Source organism: Lepus europaeus, chromosome 4, assembly GCF_033115175.1.
Source record: "Lepus europaeus isolate LE1 chromosome 4, mLepTim1.pri, whole genome shotgun sequence".
NCBI lineage: Eukaryota > Metazoa > Chordata > Mammalia > Lagomorpha > Leporidae > Lepus > Lepus europaeus.
Window position 1 is genome coordinate 44,722,592 of NC_084830.1, and position 20,482 is coordinate 44,743,073.

At 44.6% G+C, this 20,482-nt stretch overlaps 1 protein-coding gene across 1 annotated transcript in view; it reads right to left on the minus strand.

Moving 5' to 3' along the window:
* Positions 1-20,482, minus strand: part of POP1 (POP1 homolog, ribonuclease P/MRP subunit) — a 42,486-nt gene that overhangs the window by 19,686 nt on the left and 2,318 nt on the right. Inside the window, exons 2-11 of the mRNA XM_062188184.1 lie at positions 17,339-17,482; positions 14,377-14,544; positions 12,498-12,673; positions 10,479-10,727; positions 6,966-7,053; positions 5,968-6,155; positions 4,732-4,982; positions 4,518-4,611; positions 2,643-2,754; positions 1,337-1,456 (exon numbers count right to left, since the gene is read on the minus strand). Of these exons, the coding sequence (XP_062044168.1) occupies positions 1,337-1,456; positions 2,643-2,754; positions 4,518-4,611; positions 4,732-4,982; positions 5,968-6,155; positions 6,966-7,053; positions 10,479-10,727; positions 12,498-12,673; positions 14,377-14,544; positions 17,339-17,480 (1,588 nt within the window). The 5' untranslated portion in view covers positions 17,481-17,482. The remainder of the gene's footprint in view (positions 1-1,336; positions 1,457-2,642; positions 2,755-4,517; positions 4,612-4,731; positions 4,983-5,967; positions 6,156-6,965; positions 7,054-10,478; positions 10,728-12,497; positions 12,674-14,376; positions 14,545-17,338; positions 17,483-20,482) is intronic.

Here is a 20,482-nt window from a genome sequence, read left to right on the forward strand (position 1 = left end):
AGAAAGGCAGGCTGGAGTTATGTCAGAGAACCGGCTTTCAGATCACTGTGACACTGGCGCTTCAGGGATTAATCAAAGTTTATTTCTAGTTCTCGTTCTGAATTATCGTCTGAGATGTCAAATTTAATATCGCTTTAATACTGATTCCTTTAAAAGTTAGTTCTGTATGTAGCTCACATGCCAAATAAAACACTTCTTCAAAGAAGTTACATGAAACAGGTTTTCTTGAAATACTACGTTAACAAGATAGTAAGCTTTTATAGCAGCAATTAAGTCATGTTTTTCAAGGCAGACTTTAATATTCCTTGACCACATTCAAGTTAAGACTTAGAAAGGATTCAATGCATAAATGCTTCATTCCAAAAAATAGATTTGAGGTAGTAAAAGAAACTGGGCAGAGTTTAACTATGGCTTTAGGATGATGATGACAGTCAACAATTAATGGTGCAGTGGATGCTACAATTTTTAGGGCTGCATCAGACCACACTGCATTAAAAAAAAAAAAAAAAAAAAAAAAAAAAAGAGGCAATAACTCACTGATTAAAGTCTTAGGCTCCATAATTAACTAACTTACTTGTATAATCTTCAACCTCCACTCTCATCCAGTCCACTTTTTATGTGAAGTTCTCAGGGTAATTAATGTAATACCCTCTTAAGAAGCTGGCTAACTACATGTAGACATTAAAAAATTTTTTTAAAAAGCTAAAGTTGTTACAACACACACATACGCTTTTTATACAAAAATTCACAAAGTAATTTGAAGAACTATTCCAATTAATCGTGTTTGAACGACAGTAAATACAATGAGACATTACATATGCTGCCAATCCCAGATCAGACAAAAGGTTTTAGCCAGCCCCTCCCCACCTCCTAAGACCACCCCAGCAAATCACTGTCTCTTCAGTCTAAATCATGCATCTGATACTTCAGCACCTGGAATGGCCTTGCCAGGATTCGAACCTGGATCATCTGTATGGTCAGACAGAGGCTTCCACTGAGCACAAGACCAGCTGCAGGTGCGGAGCCCTTCCTCACAGTTAAAATTCTGAATCGCCAGACATTTACAGATTCCAGTTTGCAGAGTCAGGTTTTACTAGACACTAAAAAGTAGAGAGCTCAGAAAAGCATATATGACAGAGGGATACAGCTACATGTTTTACAGCTAAGACACTTTCACACATACCATCTGCTTCTATGATGCTAGCTTTGTGGGCAGGTAAAGAGCCCCTGAATTTTCACAGGTGAAATTATAGTAGAGGTGTCAGAAAGAGAACTTCTCTAATGGGATGGGACTGCTCAAAAAAAAGGAAAACCAGGGATGTTTTAAGAACTTTACCTAGGCATTTCTCTGGATTGGTTGAAGCTTTGGTCCTCTTTTGGGGCAAATTTATTCGAGGATCCCCAATTGTCAATCCCAGGATAGTACCTGCTGGAATTTCTGCTGGTGATGTTATTCCTTTAACAAAACAAAATCAAAAACCCCAAATTACACGGACTCATTCACTGTACACACATCTTTGCTCATATTTTCCAGTCTTTCAGTTTTTCTGATGAGACATTCTTCTTGGGGTCTGGCGTGTGGCACAGCGAATCAGGCCACTGCCTAAAATGCCAGCATCCCACAGGCATCAGTTTGACCCCTGGCTGCTCTGCTTCTGATCCAGCTCCCTGCTAACGTGTCTAGGAAAACAGCAGAAAATAGCCCAAGTGCTTAGGCCCCTGCCACCCACATGGGAAACTTGGATGAAGCTCCTGGCTTTGGCCTGGTCCAGCCCTGGCCATTGTGGCCATTTGGGAAATGAATCAGCAAATGCAAGATCTCTCCCCCCTCTCTCTAACTCCTTTTCAAATAAATAAATACATCTTTAAAAGAAAAGAAACAGTCTTCTTGGCCTAATTATTTTTAAACATGTGTTCCTTTTCCACCATTGGTACTTGCAGAGAATAAATTAACCATTCATCAAGAGTGAAGCTTCCAAGGGGCCAGCGCTGTGGTGTAGCGGGTAAAGCTGCCGCCTGCAGTGCCAGCATCCCATACGGATGCCAGTTCAAGAACAGGCTGTTCCATTTCCAATCCAGCTCTCTGCTATGGCCTGGGAAAGCAGCAGCAGATGACCCAAGTCCTTGGGCCCCTGCACCTGCATGGGAGACCCGGAATAACCTCCTGGCTTCAGATTGGCGCAGCTCTAGCTATTGTGGCCAACTGGGGAGTGAACCAGTGGGTGGAAGACCTCTTTCTCTCTCTCTGCATCTCTCTCAGTGTAACTCTGACTTTCAAATAAATAAATAAATCTTTAAAAAAAAAAAAAAAGAGTGAAGCTTCCTGTGAAAAAACCAAAAACCCATTAACTTCAATCCATCAGTGATGACTATGGCAGCTATGAGCACAAGGGCGACATGGGCAGGCAAGGACCAGGCAGGTGCACTTATCTAGAATATCTCAGTGCCAGTTATCTACAAGACTGACATCGCCCCTGCTTGTGCTTCCTTAAACAAACATGAACAAAGTCATCCTCTGAGGTCAGCCCCTCTCCTACCTGCTTGTAGTGCTGTGTGGTAACCAAGAGCCCCAAGTGGGAAGCCCAGCTGCAAACTTCCCACTCCCCCCTTCCTCCCGAGGACACCCTAGTAGCCCCAGATACCTCCCAACAATTCAAAAACGGCTTCTTGTTTGCGATGAAGGCACACGCTGTCAGGATTCTTACAGGCTTCCATCCACCAGTGGTGAGGCGTCTCCTCCGTGTCCTGGCCCTCCTGAAAAACAGCAACTCCTGCTCAGCAGACCAACAGGGAATCAGACTCACTCACTCTGGGCTGCTTGTGATCTCAGCCACACCTTTCTCTCTCCTGTGGGTGACAATGAGTGTCTTATGGTGGGAAGCAGGGAGCATGCCACCCTATTTAACAGGGCTGCCCTTCTAATTAGAGGCAAGGATGTGGCACTGTACTACTCTCAAGACCAGCCACACTACGCACTTCACGCTCAGTCTCCTGAACACAGGATGGACGAGACAGGCTCTGAGCTTCTCCTTCCCGGTCACCAGCTTCATCACCTCCAGCTCAACAATGAAATGTTCCTCACCAAAGGCAAACCAAAGCACCTATCAAAGTTTTTGTACTAAAGTAAACTTATCCTTTAATTCCATTTATCCACAAGCCTAGTAAAGTTCCCTCTAATATTACCACAGTATTCCTGGAAATGTGGAGTAAGAGGCACAAGCATTTCCCTGTCATTTTTTCCAGACAGAATTAAGAATTGGGCAAGGCTTCACAAATTCTCAGGAGTGCACAAGAACCTGCAGCCACCATTCACACTGCGGTTCACTGAAGTAGGCAGCCGTCCTACAGAGCCGAAAGAGGAACTTGTAACATAGGTGCCTCTTACACAAAGAAACCCGGGGGCCAAAACTCCAGGAAATCTAGAACCAAACCTTATAGACGCAGATGTCACATCTTAGCCCTACTGTGAGGTACCTTTCCTGTGCCAAGCTCTAAGCACCAGGGACAGAGTGAGGAGTACCCAGCCATCATGAAGCTCACAGTGGACCTTACAAAACCACAGACAAATCTGTATGAATTGGGGGGACGTTCTGAACACAAGAGGAGGGATTACCTTCACTTGGGGGATCGGGGCAGGGGTCTGCAGGGAAACAGACTGAACCTTGAAGGACGAGAAAGCCTCAGCCAAGCAGAGGACCTGCAGGCAGAGTGCTAGGGCAAGCAGGAAACAAAAACAAGCACTAAGGCTCTGGGGATGGGAAGAGACACATTTGCAAACCCGAGAGACCAGCGAAGCCAAAGTGCAGGAGAGGAGATAAGAGGGCACTATGGCAGGAAGGCATGAGGTTATGCAGGTCGCAATACGACCTCTGGATTTCATCTTGAACACAATGAGGAGTTGTTCAAACACTTTTCATCACGAAGAAACATATTGTGAATACGTTATTAAAAGATCAACCTGGCTACGCACACAGTTTTCTCATAATGTGCATTTTTCCATGAATTTTCAGAAGACCCCTTCAGTGCATGGATTTCAAATTTTTTTACAACACAATGAAATCTTTCAGTTCCTCCACAAACTTTGTCAAGTCCTTTGTGTTTGAACACGTCCAATCTGTGAGAGGCACAGGCACTGAACGGCTACTTGCACTAAGCAGACAAACAAACAGAGCAGCACTCCCAGCACCAGATTCCTCCGCTAACGTCTCTCTATATTCTACCAGTAGTGGCAAACCTTTTTACTGCCAAGGGCCATTTAGACATTTATAACATTTATCTGCAGGCCACACAAAATTATCCACTTAAAAATTAGCCTGCTGCAGATTCACTGAATTTCCAGCCACCCCCACAGTTGCCTTGGCAGGGCCAGAGCAAGTGATTTCGCTGGCCTCACATTCCCGACCCCTGGTTTAAAAGCTACGGCTTGAGATGCTACCAGGCTATGTACCGGTATAGGTTTCACAAATCTACCAAAAAAAACAGGACTAGAATGACCTCACAGTCACGTTTACTCTTACAGTGTGGACAGGAGCAGCCTTCAGAGCCTCCGTCAGGATGGAGTGGGAGAGAGGGCCAATCAGCCGGAATCTGTTCATCTCCATCGTCAAGTCACTGGAAGAGAGAAGAGGTCTTAAAGGGGAAATTCCATCATATACAAAGCCTGTGCCCCCGGCACGAGGGGAGGCCTCACCGAAAGTGTCCAGAGGGTTCAGAGTGAACTCACACTCGTACCTGATCAGAATGCCTGTGGTCAGGGAGAGCCAAGCGTATGGTTGGTGTGGGTCTCTAGTTCCATCACCAATCACTTTTTTTATTGGTTTAACAATCTCCCCTTCGTCTTTTCTCTTTCTTTTCTTGCCAGTTTGTTCCACTGGCACTTCAGCCTGGTCCTGAGACTGTGTCTGGAGCGGGTCGGGGATGCCCAAAGTCGGCCTGATAGGTTCCGTACACTGGCACACTGTTTTTATTTCCTCTAAGATATCCTATGGAGAGACGTACACATTTACTTTCACATTCTGAAATAAGCACACTACTGCAAGTTTATTATGTTTTTACCTCTTTAAATAATGCACATTTTTATCCCTTCACAAATTATACTAAATTTATCATCATCAGAAAAAGCTCTTTTGGCTTTCCTAATTGGGAAGTATATGGCCCTTAGACAAAAAAAGAACTAAATATCAATTATGAAAACAACATGACCAGTTTTACCAAATGTATAAAAAAAGAAACAAAGAACAAGTCTAAGGAGAAAATTTAAAGCCTATTGTAAAAGCAGTGAGTATGCTATTTAGCTAAGCTAAATGCAGTATCAAAAACCATCAGAATTATAGCTTCTCACTATCAAATAGGCTCTAGCAAGCAGCTAGATACCAGTGAACCATTCCAACAAGGTGGAAGCGGTAATCCAAATACAGTATTCCAAATAACTAACAATAACACGGTTGCTTTTCATTTTTTACTTCTGCTTATGATCTACTAAAAAAACAAAAGGTCAGGATTTGCCTCATTCTGTATACTGAACTCCTTCATCTAATGTATAGCATGAGTGGTAGTGGAGGGGTCAATTTCACTGTGGTAATCATCATACAATGTATACATCCATCAGGTCATCATACTGTACATCTTGAATATTCCATCTTTGTCAACTACATATTTTATAATAAAATTTTTTTAAATAAAAATTTAAAGAATATATATTGCTTCCCCTCTTTTTCCCCAGGGACAGTGATGCTAAGCAGTTCCCAGCTGAGGAGGTGGGATTCCAGTTAGCATTGGTGCATCTTCAAGTTCCCTCACCCCACAAATTCAATAAAGTGTTTTGACCTCCCTGCAAAAAATCGCTTCCTTCAGAATCCCCTGTGTTTAAATATCAAACTGTCAACCAGACTTCCACACTCTGTACATTTTTACAGTACTGAAGAATTTAATAACAGAAGGACAGGAAAATAACCCCAAAGACGATACCTGTTTAAGAGTTGGATGAAGCCAGATCCACAGCTGCCGGCTCTCAGAAGGGTCCCTGGGGGTCGTCTCAGCCCTCCAAATAAACGTAGCAGGCCCAAGCACCTCCCTGGGATACTTATTTGCCCGGTAAAGCATGAGACTTCCCTGGCGCTTTCCAGATAAGCAGTGCACTGCTGCAAAGGTCAGTCCTGACACAAACAAGAGAAAACCCCATGATCCTCAGGGTTGAGAGTACAGGAAAGTTTCTTGAGAGCCACACTGCCTATTCACTGTCTGTCTCCACAGCAGATGAAGCTTTGGTGTGGATCACTGCTTAGATGAAAGCCTGGTATACAGGAAGTTCTCAATAAATATGTTTTAACGGTCTGGTGCTGTGGTGTAGCACTACCTGCAGTGCCAGCATCCCGTATGGATGCCGATTCGAGTCCCAGCTGCTCCACTTTCCATCCAGCTCCCTGCAGGTGTGCCTGGGAAGGCAGCATAAGACAGATCAAGTGTTTGGGTCCCTGCACCCACGTGGCAGACCCAGATGAAGCTCCAGGTCCCTGGTTTCAGATCGGCCCAGCTCTGGCCATTGTGGCAATTTAGGGAGTGAGCCAGCGGATAGACGACCTCTCTCTCTCTCTCTCTCTCTCTCTCTCTCTCTCTCTCTGCCTCTCTGTAACTCTGACTTTTAAGCAAATAAATAAAATCTTAAAATAATTATTTATTAAATGAATAAGAATTAAATTTTTTAATTTAATGAGTTTTGAGTTTCTCCCTACCTAAGAGAGAAGTTTCTTCACTCCATCAGAACAACAATCTCCCACTCTACCCTTGACAATGTTACACATGATTTAAATACAACCCCAAATTTCTTAACACAGTCATGGGGAACAAGAACTGTCTCACCCATTTTTATCTATGCTTAAATTCCAAAAGGCTTCCAGTAGATACTTGTTCATGAAACGAGCAAATATACAAAAGTAACATACAATCCAGCTTTGAAATAAGATTACCTGTGTCCATGCTACACATCTGAGAAAGTGCCTTTAGTATTTCTTCCTCTTTGCCTTTCAACTCCAAACAACAGTAGTAGGACAAATCCTGTATAAAAGGGGAAACACAACTAAATACCTAAGAACATACCTCTGGCAAAACTGCTAAGAAGCCAAATGCCACATCAGAAAACTTCTGGACATCCAAAACACAGAACAAACTGCTAAAGCTAGCTTTTTTGTGAGTTGAAATTTGAAAACCACCCATTCCTATTACATTAACAAATATTCTTAAACTAATTTCAATCAAAATCAGTGCCTTACTTGAAAAATCCATGTTTTATCTCATAATCAAAGGCAGGTTCTAAGTAGGGTATAAAAACTGCTGCTTCTGGGGTGGGCTGCTCCACTTCCAATCCAGCTCTCTGCTAACGCACCTGGGAAAGCAATGAAGATGGCCCAAGTGTTTGGGCCCCTGCACCCACATGGGAGACCTGGAAGAATATCCTGGCTCAGCCCAGCTCCAGCCGTTGTGGCCACTTGGGGAGTGAACCAGCAGATGGAAGATCTCTCTCTTTGACTCTTCCTCTCTCATCTAGAATTCTGTCTCTCAAATAAATAAATTTAAAAAAAAAAAAAAAAAAGATCTTTGGCATAATTTTAAAAACGTTTTAAGTTCTAAAACAACTGCTTATAAGTAAAGGACTATTCATCCCCCAAATCTACCTAACATGAGAAAACAAAGTCAGTTAAGCAAGACATAATAAATCCTGCAAAATTATGCAAGGGTGATCACTTTGGTTGGCTCATTCAGGATCTCAGATGACTTAACACTGAGCCTAGAGACGCAATGCTGCAATCAGTTTATCCCATACTCTTCCCATGCTATCCAACTTTGATTAAGTGACACATAAAGATAATATAGAGTAATGAGAGTAAGACCTTACCAATTGAAACAAGATGAAGAGAGCATATTGAGCCAGTGAAATTAACGTTAGAGAACTACAACGACAGTTAACAGCCACTGAAGGACCACTGAGTGTCAGGCACTGAGTTAACTCCTTCCATGGATTGCCAGTCAGTCCTTCCAACAACCCAAGGAACCAGATCCCATTTGATAGACACCCGAGACACAGAGATTGTTACCTAAACAAAGCCATGTAGTCAAAGAAGCCAGCTTCAAATCAGGCTCACTAACCCCCAAATCAGCCCCTCTGCCATAACACCTTTAAGCAATTTCAGTACACTCAGTATCAGAAACTAAAAGGCAAATTGTAGCTATGATTCTAACAAACTCACATCGATGCTACCACTCAGCCACAAAATCTCCTCATCAACAGAGACTCACTCTCAGTTGACAGTGATCAGATAAACCTCACCCAAACTTGTGCAATGAGTGGCAGCAGAGAATAGTGAGTACCAGATTCATCTGCATTGAACTAACCTTACATATGACAACAAGCATGCTCTGGTTCCTACTTATTTTTGCAACCTGATCTCATCCTAATGTTAGCATTGCTCTCATTCTCTCCAACTCTGTCACAAAGAATTACTTTCAGTTCTTCATTCTCACCTGGCATTCTTCTGCCTCCCTTGCTCTCCCATCTTCTTACCTCAAAGCTCAGATGTCCCTCTGTTAGAAATGCTTGCCCATCGTACTGTCTACTCTTCCCTTACAATCATGTATTTCACTAATAATTTGATTAATGTCATTCTCCCCCACTAACTTTAGGCTGCTTCAGCTCCAGCATCTAGCAAAGTACCTCAAGCTTGATAATTATTTCTGAAAGTGGATGACCTGGAGCACTGGCACAGCAGTTAAGTCTTTACTTGGGATACCCGCATCCCATAGCAGAGTGCCAGATTTGAGTCCCGACTACTCCACTTCCCTGCCACTCTCACAGAAGACCCAGATGGAGTTCCTGGCTCCTGGCTCCTGGCTTCTCCCTAGCCCAGCCCTGGCTGATGCAGGCATTTGCAAATGGTAGCTCTCTCTCTTTATCTCTCTGTCTTTCCAATAAAATGAAAATAAATTAAAAGCTTAAAATAAATAAATAGAGGCAGTGCTGAGGTACAGCAGGCTAAGCCTCTGCCTGCAGCTCCAGCATCCCATATGGGCACTGGTTCGAGTCCCGGCTGCTACTCTCCCAATCCAGCTCTCTGTTACAGCTTGGGAAAGCAGTAGAAGATGGCCCAAGTGCTTGGGTCCCTGAACCTGCATGGGAGACCCAGAAGCTCCTGGCTTCGGATTAGACCAGCTCTGTCCCGCTGCAGCCATTTGAGGAGTGGACCAGTGGATGGAAGACCTTTCTCTCTGTCTCTCCCTCTCTATGTCTGTAAATCTACCTCTCAAATAAATAAATAAAATCTTTAAAAATAAATAAATAGGCCGGCGCCGCAGCTTACCAGGCTAATCCTCCGCCTGCAGCACCAGCACACCGGGTTCTAGTCCCAGTTGGGGCGTCGGTTCTGTCCCGGCTGCTCCTCTTCCAGGCCAGCTCTCTGCTGTGGCCTGGGAGTGCAGTGGAGGATGGCCCAAGTGCTTGGGCCCCGTACCCGCATGGGAGACCAGGAGAAGCACTTGGCTCCTGGCTTTGGATGGGCGCAAAGCGCCGGCCACAGCGTGCCGGCTGCGGCGGCCATTGGAGGGTGAATCAACGGCAAAAGGAAGACCTTTCTCTCTGTCTCTCTCTCTCTCACTGTCCACTATGCCTGCCAATAAATAAATAAATAAATAAATAAAGTGGACAACCTCACAGATAGGACTTTGGCATACCGTGAACTATTCTAAAAGTCTACATTGGGGAGCTGGCTTTGTGGTGTAGTGGGTTAAGCCAATGTCTACAAAGCTGGCATCCTATATGGGCGGCAGTTCAGGTCTCGGCTACTCCACTTCCAATCCAAATCCCTGTTAATGTGCCTGGGAAAGCAGTGGAAGAAGGCCCACATCTTTAGGTTCCTGCACCCACGTGGGAGATCCAGATGAAGCTCCTGCCTCCTGGCTTTGGCCTAGCCCACCAAAGGCCATTGCAGCCACTTGGGGAATAAACTAGCAGATGGAAGATCTCTCTCTCCCTCTCCCTGGAACTCTGCCTTTCAAATAAACGAAATACATCTTTAAAAATAAATAAAATGGGCCGGCGCCGTGGCTCAACAGGCTAATCCTCCGCCTTGCGGCGCCGGCACACCGGGTTCTAGTCCCGGTCGGGGCACCAATCCTGTCCCGGTTGCCCCTCTTCCAGGCCAGCTCTCTGCTGTGGCCAGGGAGTGCAGTGGAGGATGGCCCAAGTGTTTGGGCTCTGCACCCCATGGGAGACCAGGATAAGCACCTGGCTCCTGCCATTGGAACAGCGCGGTGCGCCGGCCGCAGTGCGCTACCAACGGCAAAAGGAAGACCTTTCTCTCTGTCTCTCTCTCACTGTCCACTCTGCCTGTCAAAAATTTTTAAAAAATAAATAAATAAATAAATAAATAAAATGAAAACAAATAAAAATCTCCATTCGAAAAGGTGTAAAACCCAGCAGAAAAGCGCACCTGCAGGAGGCAGCGGCTCGTCATGGCTCGATAGCAGGCTCTGTGGCTCTTGACTGTCGGCCTCTCGCCCAGGCAGTAGCCCCACTTCTTGACCATGTGGAAGCGTTTGGCGTGCCAGATGTGAGTTTCCAACCACATGTTCTTCTTTTGTCTACGGTTAAATTCCAGCACCCGGTTTATGTGACATCTTCGAGCTTTATGGCATTTGTTTTTCGAGTGTTCTTTTTTCTGATGTACAGCTTTCTCCGCCTAGGGTTTCACAAAGAGAGACAGATCCCAGCTTGTCAGCACCTCAGAACAAAATTCAACATCAGGAATTCAAACAGCCAACTTTAGATTAAGTGGAAACTAAAGATTTCATTAAGTTTGCTTAATTTTTTAACTTGGTGGTAAGCAGAGAAGAGAGACAAGGGGAAGAATGAACATGTAAGAGTCAGGCAAAGCTAGGAAGGAAGCACAGTTCTACCACTAACTGCATGGACCGTGAAGATTAGAATACTTACAAAATGGTCAACTATTAATATTAGAGAGCAAGAGAGAACAAATCAAAAACTAGCTTATTGTCATTTCAACCTGGAACACTGTAATTAAACCCAAAAACTTAAGACCAAAACACAACAGTGTGGAAAACTCACTGACAGACAAATGCTGAAAGTTATCACTGGGAAACAGACTTTCCATTAAATCTAGAAAGTACAAAATTCCTGGTTAATTTGCACTCTCAATCTCTTCCACAGCTAAGCTAAATTTTTAAGAAAAAAAAAAAAAAATTCTTTCCTGTTTGTTCTGAGTCATATAAAGATAGGGACTTTACTGTGTTGAACTCTAACCCCACCCAAACAGGATCGGTATATAGAAGACTGCTCAATAAATAAATTCTAATCAATCAGTAAAGATGTGAGCAGCGGCCAGCACCGTGGTTTAACAGGCTAATCCTCCGCCTTGCGGCGCCGGCACACCGGGTTCTAGTCCCGGTTGGGGAGCCGGATTCTATCCCGGTTGCCCCTCTTCCAGGCCAGCTCTCTGCTATGGCCCGGGAAGGCAGTGGAGGATGGCCCAAGTGCTTGGGCCCTGCACTCGCATGGGAGACCAGGAGAAGCACCTGGCTCCTGGCTTCGGATCAGCACAATGCGCTGGCCGCAGCGGCCATTGGAGGGTGAACCAACGGCAAAAAGGAAGACCTTTCTCTCTGTCTCTCTCTCTCACTATCCACTCTGCCTGTCAAAAAAAAAAAGATGTGAGCAGCAGAGCAGGTATTTGGCCATTTGGGATGCCCACATCCCATATCAGAGTGCCTAGGCCGCTCTATTTCCAAGCTAGCTTCCTGCTGATGAACAAGGGAGGTAGCCAGTGATGGCTCGGGTACTTATGTCTGCCAACTGCATGGAAGACCTGGATTGAATACAGGCTTTTGGCTTCAGCCTGTCTCTGCCTTTCAAATAAAATATAAATAAATCAACATGATATGTGTTGAACTCTACTTAAAAAAAACAAAAAAGACATGGGTAGCTTAAATCATCTCAGAGAATGTTCAGGTCCAGAATTTTGCTGAAGCCAAAACACCACTAGACTTGTACAAAAATTAAAACAAAGTTTAAGTTTTCAACTCTGAAAAAGAAGGCAAACGGTGGGCATTAATGCTGTACTTTTTACCTTCCAACCCCAAGTTGGGCACATCTCCAAATCACAGAACCCAGTAAGAGGGTCAGAATCTCATTTTAAATCCAGGAGGGAAACATCAACTATTCAGGAATTCCAAATGCTGCATCTGACAGCAGCTGTAATACTGAACTGCCTGCAAATCTGGCCTGGAAGTTGGAAGGGCAGGACTGAATGATTGCATCAAACGTGCCTCTGCCACTACCACCACTACCACCATCCCCACCCCCACCCACAAAAGCATGCCATAAGGAGTATGTTTTTCCTGGTTTTTCATTTTAATAAACTCTGTTAGATCAATACCTCTCCATTTCTTCTCGGACCTCTACCCTGAACAATGGTACCAAGTGCAGTTCCCACCTCTTTCTGGGCCATTTCCTGTAACCGTCGAGGAAGGCGTCGGACATTGTGGCTCATGGCTCTCCGTCTCATGTGCCGAGGCAGGGTCTGGAAGACCAGTGAGTTGGAAGACTTCTGGGTCACAGCTTTCAGCATAGCTCTGATTTCAGCAGCCCGTGCTTGGGCAAAGGTAGAAGCTGTTGAAGAAAAGGAGAGAGTCACTGCACACAAGTCTTGAATGTACACTGCTTTTTCAGGTGGATTTCAGAAGGAAGACAGATGTGAAATTCCTCCAGTACCCCAAGCACCTTGTCAGGTGAACACTGATGGTGGTTATTCCTGTGCTAACAACACTGTCTGACTGTTCTTTCTCAAATAATGTAGTTTAAGTTTTCTATAAGAATTCAGTTTTATTTTTCTAATGAGAAAAAATGGTTTAGGGGCCGGTGTTGTGGCACAGCAGGTAACGCTACTGCCTGCAAATGAATGGGCCTGTTGGACGCCGGTTCAAGTCCTCGCTGCTCCACTGCTGATCCAGCTCCCTGCTAGTGTTCTGAGAAAAGCAGTAAAAGGCGGTTCAAGTCCTTGAGCCTTTGCCGCCCACATGGAAGACACGGATGAAGGTCCTGGTTCAGTTGTAGCCATCTGGGGAATGAACCAGCAAATGGAAGATCTCTCTTTCTGTTTCTTCCTCTTCTTCGTCTCTCTCTCTCTCTCTGTAACTGTTTCAAATAAATAAATCAATCTTTAAAAAAAAATAGTTTGAAAACAATTTTACAAGTTTTTAAAAACAGGGGTCTTCAAGCAATACATTCCATGCAGTATATATACACACAATATGGTCACAGCCATTTTTAGGTGCAGTAATCACATAGGGAAACAAAATGCTAACACTGCTTTTGTCTACAGGGCATTTTCCCTTATTATTTTCTGCCTTTTCCAAATCTGAGTGACTTCAAAAACTTCATGGAAAAGGCACATTATGTCTTCATCCCATTTTTCCACGAACATTTTTGAAGCCCTCTCGTGTACGTCTATTATTGGTTTTCTTTATCAAAATACGGATTCCTGTGTTTTGAAGAGTAAACAGTGAAACAGGGAAACTTAAGTAAATTCCTCCAAGAAGGCATTGAGCAGGACCAGAAGAACCATTTCAGGTGTACACAAGGAACATGGGTTTGTGTGATAGAGGAGATGGGAGTGCTGAGGACATGAGAGGAGATGAGGCCGGAAACCTGGCCACAGGCCCTTTAAAGGGAGGTCTTGGTTGCCACTGCAATGTATTACATTTGGTTCCATCTTTGGAGAATGCAGTCCCAAGGAGTGTGGACGGCACATTTACAGGAGGAAGGCAGGGGCGCAGAGAGTAACAGTTCACAAATAAGCACTTGCAAGAGGAATAAGAGAAGAGAACCCCAAGAATGGAGATCCAAGGGCGAGCGCTGTGGTGCAGTGGGTAAAGCTGCAACCTGCAGTGCTGGCATTCCTTATAGGAACCGGTTCGAGTCCTGACTGCTCCACTTCTGATCCAGCTCCCTGCTAATGCGCCTGGGAAAGCAGCAGAAGATGGCCCAATACTTAGGCCCCTGCACACATGTGGGAAACTGGGAAGAAGATCCTGGCTCCTGGCTTTGCTTGGCCCAGCCCTAGGCATTGCAGCCATTTGGGGAGTGAACCAGTGGATGGAAGATCTCTCTCTCTGTAACTCTGCCTTTCAAATAAATAAATAAATCTTAAAATAAATAAATAAATCTAAAAAAAAAATCTGGACTGGAGGTGAGGAGGGCCTGGAGTGGAAGGGGCAGAGGGGAGAGGTGGGAGAGGGCACTCTGTGGGCACACGGCTGCACCAGAAACAAGACACTCATACCACCATCAGACTGCATCGGACAGACACCCACCGGTTATGTACTTGGGGATCTCCTGGGAAGTGCCCTCAGGGCCCGCTTTCCAGCCTCCCTTTTTCTTAAACGTGACTTTGGAAGAACACAGCTCATTTCCGTCAGGCTCAGACATTGAGTGGGGGGTCATTCTGGTTTGCCGCTGTCGTGTAGTTCCAGAGTGAGGCTCTAGTAGGTTTTCAAAAAGGAAACAAGAAGAAATGTCACTCTTACCAGGAATAAGGATCATAGGGGAGAACTAACATTTGCTGGGTGGCTATACTGGTCAATCACCCTGTAAAGTGGCTATTGCTATTTCTTTTCAAAGAGGATTTCCAGGAGGGAGGTCACAAAGCTAGGTGCCAGCACACTAGGTAATCATGTCCGTATGACATATAGAGAAACTTGGATATAAACAGATACAAGGAAAACAACCCCCATCTACAGTTTCCTGTTAAAGCCTGAGTTTGTGCCTCATCCCAAAATGTATGTGTTAAAAGTCTAACCCATGGTCAGTGCCGTGGCTCAGTAGGCTAATCCTTCACCTGCGGCACCAGTACCCCAGGTTCTAGTCCAGGTTGGGGTGCCAGATTCTGTCCCGGTTGCTCCTCTTCCAGTCCAGCTCTCTGCTGTGGCCCAGGAAGGCAGTAGAGGATGGCCCAAGTGCTTGGGCCCTGCACCGCATGGGAGGCCAGGAGGAAGCACCTGGCTCCTGGCTTTGGATCGGCACAGCACGCTGGCTGTAGCAGCCATTTGGGGGGTGAACCAACGGAAGGAAGACCTTTCTCTTTGTCTCTCTCTCTCACTGTCTAACTCTGCCTATCAAAAAAAAAAAAAGTCTAACCCTGGGGTTGGCACTGTGGCATAGTGGGTAAAGCTACTGTGGCCTGCAGTGCCAGCATTCCATATGGGTGCTGGTTCAAGTCCCGGCTGCTCCACTTCCGATCCAGCTCCCTAATAATGTGTCTAGGAAAGGAATGGAAGAAGACCCAAGTGCTTGGGCCCCCTGCACCCACATGGGAGATCTGGAAGAAGCTCCTGACTCCTGACTTCAGCCTGGCACAGCCCTGGCCATGGCAGCCATCTGGGGAGTGAACCAGCTAATGGAAGACCTCTGTTTCTCTGTGTCTCTCCCTCTATGTAATTCTGACCTGCAAAAAAAATAAATAAATCTTTAAAAAAGAAAAGTCTAACCCCAAATGGATGATATGACGAGGCGGGGCCTTTGGGAGGTGGTTAGGTCACATGGGTAGAGCCCCCATGAATGGGAACAGTGCCTTTATAAGAAAAGCCCCAGAGAGTCTCTTGCCCCATCAGCTAGTGTGGACACAGTGAGAAGGCAGCCTCTGTAAACCAAAATGTAAATCCTCTCCAGACCCCAAATCTGACAGCACCTCGGTCCTGGTCTTCCCAGCTTCTAGAACTGTGAGAACTACATTTCTATTATTTAGAAGCTACCCAGTTTATGTTATTTTACTACAGCAGCCTAAAAAGCCCACCCTTACAGAATAAATCCACATGATTTCCTATATTCAGTTTTAACCACTCAGGTTGACAGCCACTGCACTAAATCAGAGAAAGAAATTAAAAATAAAGTCTCAGCTGGCACCGTGGCTTAACAGGCTAATCCTCCGCCTTGCGGTGCCGGCACACTGGGTTCTAGTCCCGGTTGGGGCGCCGGATTCTATCCCGGTTGCCCCTCTTCCAGGCCAGCTCTCTGCTATGGCCTGGGAAGGCAGTGGAGGATGGCCCAAGTCCTTAGGCCCTGCACTCGCATGGGAGACCAAGAGAAGCACCTGGCTCCTGGCTTTGGATCAGCACGAAACGCCGGCTGCAGCAGCCATTGGAGGGTGAACCAACGGCAAAAAGGAAGACCTTTCTCTCTGTCTCTCTCACTATCCACACTGCCTGTCAAAAATAAAAAATAAATAAATAAAGTCTCTATTCAAACATCTGGATGTTGATAGCATCCTGACCTTAGGATAAATCAAATATCTGTCTCCAGGGGGGGAGAACAATGGTTAATTTTACAGGGCTCTTGCTTATTTCCACTGTGGTGTTAATGACTAAGCCACTATAATCTGGAAGCAGTAACAAGGTTTGTCATTATGAAGTTTTAATGAGTAAATACACATGAAGGGACTTCCACATGGCATGGTAGATACCAACTATAGGATCTGAACCCAGGTCCTAGGATCTGAATCTAAAATTTATTCAGTCAGACCCAACACACACTGTTATTTAAAGGATTCCAAACACGTTCTAGGTTACCAGCTTTTGCTGGCATTTTCTACTGCTGCCCCATTGAACAACTGGCACCCCTTCCCATCACCTCATAAGATTCTATATGCACAAGTTCAATGCAGAGATGACGACTGTACTGTACTTCACCTAGGAAATACAGATGTGTAATAATTGATGTTAAGGTAGGAATAAGATATATCAACTCTAAAACACATAGGGTTATTATTCACTATTCATAGTAATGTTCTCTACAGTCCTAGTGACCACTGAATTAGTGAATACTGAACCATTGCTCCTAGGGGGGACATGTGTACATCTCAAGCTCACATAGAATGCAATCTAAATACCAAAAGCAGCTCATGGTGGTGGAACTCATTTTCTCTACTTTCATGCAAGAGTTCAGAAGCATTAAGTGCCTGGCATGAGGCCACGCAACAGCCGAGCTCCAACCCCTAGTCAGAAGTGCAGCTGCCTGAAGGGCTCTGTCCTCGGCCGGGAAATGGCACAAGGGGCAACTCAAAAGTCTTCCAGCTCTGTACATTTCCACAAACAACCACCGAAACCCCACAAGTATGGATTTGGGGGTTACAAATAAACTTCAGCAAGTACGCAAACTCGCCTGCTCAAAGAAAAATGTTTTTATTATTTTAATCATTATTTAGATAATGATGATCAAGAGAAGCTGACACCAGCAATCAGGTCTCAATGGACGCAGAGAGACCATCGTGTGCTCTCTTACCTTGTTTCTGAGCGTGGAAAGGTTTCCCACCCCCAATATGGTGCTTCATGCTTCTTTCAGCCCCAAAGCCAGAGGACAAAGTCACATTGGTGGGCTGGTTTCTCATTTTCTTGGCATGTTTTCTTTCTTTTGCATTAGACATTTCTGGAAAGGAAGTGACAAGTTTAGTATAGAGGAAATTTTTACTTGAAAATAAAAATAAATCTAATGACTATGTGAGTCAAAATTGCATTCCCCAATATAACAAATGTTCATTATTGTTATGAGTGGATTGATGATATCAAAATATTATCATGACATTGAGCTACAGCAGATATTTCAAGGATGTCATGGATTTGTATTAACACAAAACCTTCATCAACAGAAAAAATAAATTTTTTGATGGGAGAGATCTCACTGGTACCTTATAGTTTCTGTTGTCAAATAATTAAATCACACACAGATACTGTACAAAGTCTGCTGCAAGAATGAAAAATGAGGTGAGATAAGAAAACGAGACATCGCAAAAAAAAATATATAGTTATAACATTTTATCTTGATTCTTAGGTGAAATAAGAGCTGCCCGGGGACCAGCACTGTTGGGCAGCATATTAGCACCCCAGTCTGCAGTGCCAGCATCCCATATGGGAGTCAGTTCGAGTCCTAACAGCTCCTCTTCCAATCCAGCTCCCTGCTAATGCACCTGGGAAAGCAGTGGAAGATGGTTCAAGTGCTTTGGCCCCTGGACCCATGTGGGAGACCTGCAAGAAGCTCCTGGATTCAGCTTCAGATCAGCTCAACTCCAGCCACTGTGGCCATCTGGGGAGTGAACCAGCAAATGGGAGACCTCTCTCAAGGATAACCTCCATAAAAACTGGTCATAAATCCTCGATGTTCCCATTTCTACTACTGAGATGGGATCAACTATATCTTTAATTTATAGTAACAAGTAACAATTTTGATTTGAAGAATAAATGATAGAAACCTATTAGTGCCTGATTTACCCAGTTAACTCGCAAATTCAACACTCTGTTTTTACTGATTCAGTTTGAAACATCCATTTTCTATGTTGAAATGAAATGCATTAGTAACACAATCTACTAGATACACAACTTATCAACAACAATGCTTTGTCATATATATGCCCTAACTATAATATAAAGAACTGGAAAGTAATTTTAATAAAGTAATACATATTTCTGTATCTAAGTATTTCACCACCACTGTGGTACCACATAACATCACAAAATAGAGATTTTGAAACCAGAGGATACCCACAAGAACCGAGGCACCACCACAAGCTTTGGCACAATGTATAAAGATGGAGAAGGGTCCTGACGTTCCCCTCCCCATGCAACTGTTGTTACCCCCAATGCTTACTGCAGGGGCGTGCATGGAGACACTGGGAGGTAAGGAAGCTCAGTGTGGTGGATATTTGCCAAGCTGTCTTCAAAACATTTTAATATTGGTCTTTACGTCCTCCTCCACATGAATGCACAGCCTCAAAGGTAAAGCAACACAGATGTGGAGAACTAGTGTCCCCAAGAGAAGGTGACAATGCCACTGATGACAGAATTTTCCATACTGGTGAACACTACCATGAAAAGAACAGTACAAACTGGCTCTGATTTATTACAGTCCTAGAAAATTCATTCTATATTAAAGCTGCATAAATCAATGCTTTTATGAAATCTTTCTGCACAGAACAGTGTATCTAACACCTCTGTCCCAGTTGTTATATCAACCAAAACACGCAAACTTCTAAAATGCCCGGTAGTGATCTGCACCATTCCCACTGAGGGCCACTAAATTAACCACCGCCCATTCACTAATACCAGCAGATGGAAGACTGTTTTTCTCTGTCCTTCTGCTTTCAAATAAAATAAAAATGAACAAAAAATTGTTTCTTAAAGTGCATGGAGGGGCCGGTGTTGTGGCTCAGCAGGTTAAGCCACTGCGTGCAACATGTGCCTCCCTTATCAGAGTGCCACTTGGAGTCCCGGCTACTCGGCTTCTGATTCCAGCTTTCCACCATTGTGCCCAGCAACGTTTTGATGAAATGAATGAACATGAAAGCAAACACAAGTGATTAATATCAAGAACAGAACAGAGGTAAAAATGACTTGGTTGCTAAGACTTAAGATTCCTTCTGGAAGCTCTTATAAGCCAAATCCTCAGACATCATAAGGCACATACTATATTCTTTTCTGCCGCTGGAACTGTTTGGGGACCACTGCTAATCCAAAGTAGCCACTCTTATTTGGTTGAGGGGCAGAGAGACAGATTAACAGAGAAAAGGCAGGGAAATCAATCCAGGTCTCCCACATGGGTGGCAGGAACCCAATTACTGCAGTGTACATCAGCAGGAGAGCCAGAGCCAGTCACACCAACATGACCCAGGACTATCCTAACCACATCTTAACCACCAAGCTGAACAAAGCCCCAAACTTGGGTCATTGTCCAAGGTCACCCTAATCCTCTGGCACCAGCCTGCCTCTGGGTCATTCTAATTCTGAGCAGAGCAAGTGTTCCCAGGTTAGTACTCTTTTTGTTGTCATTAAAAGTTTATTTAATTACTTTTATTTATTTGAAAGGAACAGTGACAGAGAGAGAGATCTTCCATCCATTGGTTCATTCCCCAAATTCCTCCAATAGCCAGGGTTAGACCAGGTCAAACCTAGAAGCCAAAAACTCCATCCAGGTCTCCCATATGAATAGTAGGGACCCAAATACTTGAGACATCATCTACTGCCTCCCAGGGGGCCCACTGGCAGGAAGCTGAATCCATTGATCCCAGGTACTCCAATATGGGATGTAGGCATCCCAAATGGCTGCTTAACCTGCTGTGCTACATCGCCTGCCCCTTTTCTACAAACCTTTTGTTTTTTAAGATTTACTTATTTCTTTGGAAGGCAGGGTGACAGAGAGAAATCTTCATTCCCCAAATGCTTGCAACAGCCAGGGCTGGGCCAGGTCAAAGGCAGGAGCCAGAAACTCCATTCAGGTCTCCCACATGGGCTGTAAGAATCCAAGTACTCAAGACAGCATCCACTGCCCCTTGCCTGCGCCCACCCCAGGCACATCAGCAAGGAGTTGGATTGGAAGCAGAGCAGCTGGAACTCAACTCAGCTATGGGATGCAGGTGTCCCAACCCTCAGCTCTGTG